The 5,539-nt window shown below is 34.9% G+C and overlaps 1 protein-coding gene across 1 annotated transcript; it reads left to right on the top strand.

Annotated features, from left to right (window-relative positions):
- The first annotated feature begins 2,606 nt into the window (after window positions 1-2,606).
- Window positions 2,607-5,265, top strand: LOC110717368 (B-box zinc finger protein 25-like). Its single transcript, XM_021896040.1, has 3 exons — window positions 2,607-3,130; window positions 4,215-4,526; window positions 4,735-5,265. Exons 1-3 carry the CDS (start codon window positions 2,948-2,950, stop codon window positions 4,969-4,971), a joined length of 732 nt encoding a protein of 243 aa, XP_021751732.1. The 5' UTR covers window positions 2,607-2,947; the 3' UTR covers window positions 4,972-5,265.
- Window positions 5,266-5,539: the final 274 nt, after the last annotated feature.

Genomic DNA, 5,539 nt, shown 5'->3' with positions numbered 1-5,539 from the left:
TAAATATATCAACTTTTTTATAATTTTTTCTTATCGGTAATTAAAGATATGAATGGTTGAAGTTAAGCATTGACAAATATGACAAAAGAAACGTGTCAATTAAAAAGAAACAAAGGAAATATATGGTTTAATTTCCTTATAAAAAAGTAAAATAATTGCGTGTTACTTTAACCTTAGGATATGTGTTGTGTTTTTTTTTTTTTTTTAATGTTTTTTTTTTGTTTTATTTGTAAGAAAAAATTGGAATAGAAGAGTATATTGAAACTTTGAAAGCCCATAAGGCTATAACCATTGAATCACCCTATCGAAGTGGAACCCTAAAAAGAAGTTCATGAGTGAGAGGAATGACTAAGATTGCTAAAGCAAGGTCCAAGAGTGAGAGGAATGACTAAGATTGCTAAAGGCTGCTTGAAGGTGGACTATATTTCTCTACCAAATCGCCTCGAATGCCATCTAAGCAAATAACCCTAGTTCTTAATTATGGTTAAATTATGTGATTTGCCAGTGATTGAAGGTGGTTAGCGAGTTGGAGCTGCAGAAAGCATATTGTTTTGGAGGAATACCCCGGGGCTAATGATGGAGGCCAGGTAGTGTCAAAACCACACGTTCAACCCGAGGTCAATCGAGACGAAAAATGGTTATTAATGCAAATCAACTTTGAAACAGGCAAATTGCATGATAACTAATTGTTAGTTAGCATGCATGCTATCTCCCAAGGTCGTTAGCTATTTATGATGTATGATAGTTTAAGGTAACGTCTTTCTTCGTTTCACTAAAATTGGAGCAACAATAATCCTGCAAACAAATTCAACGAATGATAATCGTAATTAAATGTAATTAATAAATCGTAATTATGTTTCCATCTGGCTATGGCTAATCAACATGTTTTTTCTTCTCATGTTGATTGCGATGTTGAAGGTATCCCATCCATGGGTTGTAGTAGCTTATGTATATTACTTTCTTCAACACTTACACAAGGTGATGATGCCATATAATAGCTACATTAAATGTTTGGGCAACTTTCACTTGGTTCTTAACCACATAAAAAGTAAAGATGATACGTTTTGAGGTACACTTATAAAGAATCATTAAACACTAATCGTTTAGTGTGTATTAAGAGAAAAATAGTTATTACAAGCATTTACAACTAAATTAAACATGGTGTTATTACAACTACATTATTCTCAAACTATTGTGAGTTTGATAGACACAAGTAGACCTGGCAATCCTGACTCAGACCCGATGACCCGACTTATGACCCGAAATTGACCCAAAAACATCGACCCGAAACCCGAAATTGACCCGACTTGAAAATGGAGTTGACCCGATCTTGACCCGACACCCGAACTGACCCGACCTAAAGTTGACTCGACCCGGAATTGACCCAAAGTGTTTGATCCGAACAAACCCGATACCCAAAATTGACCTGAATAGACCCGATATCCGAAATATCCCGAACTAAAATTACTTTATAATTAAACTAAAAATGTCTGGTGCCAAAAATAACTCAAATTGTTCATCTTCAACCATACCAAGCTCATAAACCGAATTGATAATTCTGATTATAACAATAACAAATTATAAAATTATTGATTTAAGGTTCATCTATAAATGGAACAACCCAAACATGACTTGACCTGATTTTGACCCGACCCGAATATGACCCAAATATCCTTGACCTAAAAATGGTCTGATCCGAATGACCCGACCCAAACTCGACTCGATACCTGATCCGAATCATACACGAAACACGAAATGACCCGACCCAAATGTTAACTGACCCGAAATGACCCGACAAGTAATCGACCCGAACTACCCATTTACCAGGTCTAGACACAAGTTTGACACAACTAATTATACCACAAACTAATGATTAAAGATAAGAATCTCAATTCATTTAATATGATCATTAATAACGACGCTCTTATTAATAAAAGTCTTAACCACCCAAAACACTTTACTCCTCACATGCATGTACCCTAAACTTATAAATTTACACTTGATCCATCAAGAACTTAGGATCAATTTCCTAAATAAGTAACAATTTACTTACATAACATGATATGACAAGATTTTCAAAGTTCTTAATCTGTGAACTTTTTCTCTCCGTCCCTACAAGCAATGTTGTTTCCAAATACCAAAAGATCTTCTCTGTAGCTAAGCAATGAGGTCATACATACACTCAATTAGTCAATTATAGATAACAAAATAAAGAAAAAAAAGAAAATAAAAATCACAACTTGATCTTGACAAATGACAATTGAAAACCACGCAAACACATTTATTCACTAACAAGTGTGTGTGGCATTTTGGGAGTTTGCAATCACATAAAAACATTATTAGTTGCACTTGCCCAAAGTTTATAATTTCTTGCAAATTAGATGGCATCACATTCACATAAAAACTTTATAATAAAAGTTTTTTCAACAACAACATCTAACCAACTCATCAACAGATAATTTAATTCCCTGAAAATTTTATGACCACAAAATTTGTACACTTTTGTTAATGTCCACATATAAGTGTACCCTACTAAGATGTGTTGGGCTAATTTGTGCCCTTAATTTGATCGTGTAAAAATCTTGAATCCTTATCTTTTAATTCAGACAATCCAACATCAATTTCTCCACCATTCAAGTTTGTTTCTCTCTCCTATAATTTTTTTGTATGATTTATACCCCAATTTCATTCACATTTATATTTCCTCTTCTTTTCTTTCTTATCTCTAAGAAAGAATATACAAAGAGTTAAGCTTCAAGTATAAGTATTTTTTCCATCTTTTTGATTGAAATAAACTCTGGGTTTTGTTAATTTGCTGGAATTTTCATCTGGGTGTATCTTAGTTTTTGAAAATATTGCAATATTGAGTGAGAAATTTGGGATTTTGTAGAGAAAAAAACAGAGTAGAAACAGGGAATTGAAAAACAGAGTAAAAAAAGTTGATAAGATGAAAATTCAGTGTGATGTCTGTGAGAGAAATCCAGCAACAGTAATTTGTTGTGCAGATGAAGCTGCGCTTTGTGCAAAATGTGATACAGAAGTTCATGCAGCAAATAAGCTTGCTAGTAAGCATCAAAGACTTCAGCTTAATTGTCTTTCTAGCAAACTTCCTATTTGTGATATTTGCCAGGTAATTTCTCTTTAACCAAATTTTTATTTGATAAATGTAAATTATAGTTATATTAGGTTAGGTTAGTACTCGTGTGATATACGAATTATTTTGAATAAAAGTTAGGGATTAAGATGACTTTGGTTCATAGTTTACTCTTTAACATGTTGATTAAAAAACTTTGACTAAATTAAATAGACAAATTAACTAGTTTTATATGGCTAAGGATTATACTATTTTATCATATGAAGTGAATATTTAAACGAAGTATAAGTAATATAACTACATCACCAAAAAGGTCCACTTTGTTTACTTAGTTTAAGGGACCTATAGTATTATATCATATGAAGTGATCTAGTGATTTGTTCAAGATTTTATTGCCAATTTTATCAAATCTACTTGGGAATTGGGACACTATTAGTTAGCTAATTAACAAGTGTTTCCTCTTTTTGCGAGTTATCTACTATAGAAGTTATATCCATACGATGTTACTCTCGGATTTGGGTATCCGTATCTTACTTGATCTGCTTAATTGGTCTAAAAACTAGGGGGTTGAAGTATCCTACCCATTTCCATAGGTTAAATTAAGAGTCCGAGTAACATAGCCTTGCTACCGCAGTAGTTTAGGAACCAATGTTTCTCTATAGATCTTTGAGGAAGGTTCAATTTTATGGATGAGTCGATGAGATGAATAGGTAAAGCTCTTAGTTTTAGTGTATATAAATTGAAGGTGAGAAGTGAGGAGCTTAGCATTTTGCTTATACACCCGGTCTAATTTTCGAGATGCTTTTGGTATTGAATTTTAGGGTTTGTGATCTGAACTAATTGAAGTACTAGCTATCTCAAATCTCGATATGCGTTGCATACTTGGACCTCTTTGTCCAAGAAGAGGATAACAATTTATAAATAAATCATCCATTTTTGGAGGTAGAATGGAACCTGTGAGAATATGCCTAAACTGCCTATCTGAAGACATAATTCCTTATAGGTGTATTCTGTCTGTTTACAATAATTCATGTACTATATTACGGAATTATATTCTCAGCTACTCCATTTTTTACAAAGAAGAATTCCTGCTGATCTCTGCTACATTTTTTTGTTACAGGAAAAGACTGCATTTATTTTCTGTGTAGAAGACAGAGCCCTTTTTTGTCAGGATTGCGATGAATCGATTCACGCTGCTGCAACTCGCGCTGCAAACCACCAGAGATACTTAGCCACTGGTATACGGGTTGCCCTAGGATGCCTCTCGAAGTGCAGAAATGAAACTGAAAAGAATTGCACAGAGCCATCCAACCAAAATGCACCACAAGTCGCCGTAAAACCACCAGTGCAACAGCCTCCTAACTTTTCACCTCCCCCGTCTTGGGCTGTTGATGATCTGTTGGAGTTCACTGATTTCGACACTGACAATAAGGTGAGGAACATTTTCTGCATCCAAGTGATTTAACTCAATAGTCAGTAGCATGCCTTGTCTTCATTACTTTAGTATTCTAAGTGATCTCCTTGTCAGGCTTGTGTATTCGAAGTAAACTAGATCGTCTATATTTCCTTTAATCGTTGACAACTACTAGTATGTATCAGTAGAAATCTTATTGACAAGTTTTTCATTATGTAATGTGCAGAAAGGACAGCTTGAGCTTGGAGAGTTCGATTGGTGGTCAGAAATGAGTCTGTTCGGCGAGCAAATTCCTCATGAAGCCTTAGCAGCAGCAGAAGTTCCACAGCTTCCAATGTCAATACCAAGCAACCATACAATGCAATACAGACCTACCAAGACCAGCCTGCCCAACAAAAAGCCTCGGATTGAGATTGCTCATGATGACGACGATGAATACTCAATCGTCCCTGATCTTGGTTGATATAGCAGTCTGTTATATGGCCTCTTGCCAATAACAAAGTTTTCAGTAACATGATTGCAATGGTACATTATGATAGTACGCATGTGTAAATGTTGCAAATGTGAGAGCTGTAAATTGAATGATATGCTACTATGAGGTTTGTAAATTGTTCATAAATCTCTGATTTGAGGGTATGAACATCATCAGATAGACTTATTGGACAGTAATATCAGGATTATGCATGAAAGACTTATTGTTCAATCGTTCTTACTGCAGGGACAAGCTTCCCTCAAGTGCGCGTTTATCAGTATGTGATTTTAGAATGTCAAGCATGATGCATGAATAGGGATTCATCATTTCGAGTTAGCAATATTGTGAAGGATTTTCCATTAACCAAATCGAAGTTGTCCAATTCAACACGGGGTGTTCTAAAATCCGTGTTCTCATCCAAATCAAACATCACAGCCCTATGTTGCCCCAAAACTGGAATTTCGTGTTTCACTCGAAGTTTCTTGTATTCCCTATTTCCCCATGTGGCCATGTCAACAATCAAAGCTCTAAGCCTCTAACAGTCTGTTCTAAGTGGCTA

This window comes from Chenopodium quinoa, unplaced genomic scaffold, assembly GCF_001683475.1.
Source record: "Chenopodium quinoa cultivar QQ74 unplaced genomic scaffold, ASM168347v1, whole genome shotgun sequence".
NCBI classification, from domain to species: Eukaryota; Viridiplantae; Streptophyta; class Magnoliopsida; order Caryophyllales; family Amaranthaceae; genus Chenopodium; species Chenopodium quinoa.
The sequence above is the reverse complement of the archived record's forward strand: the minus strand, read 5'-3'. Positions and strand labels throughout refer to the sequence as shown.

Excerpts from the sequence above, each read along its gene's own strand:
- LOC110717368 (XM_021896040.1), top strand. The coding sequence starts at position 2,948 with ATGAAAATTCAGTGTGATGTCTGTGAGAGAAATCCAGCAACAGTAATT. Across the intron at positions 3,131-4,214 it reads CTATTTGTGATATTTGCCAG|GAAAAGACTGCATTTATTTT; the intron begins GTAATTTCTCTT and ends TTTTTGTTACAG. Across the intron at positions 4,527-4,734 it reads ATTTCGACACTGACAATAAG|AAAGGACAGCTTGAGCTTGG; the intron begins GTGAGGAACATT and ends TGTAATGTGCAG.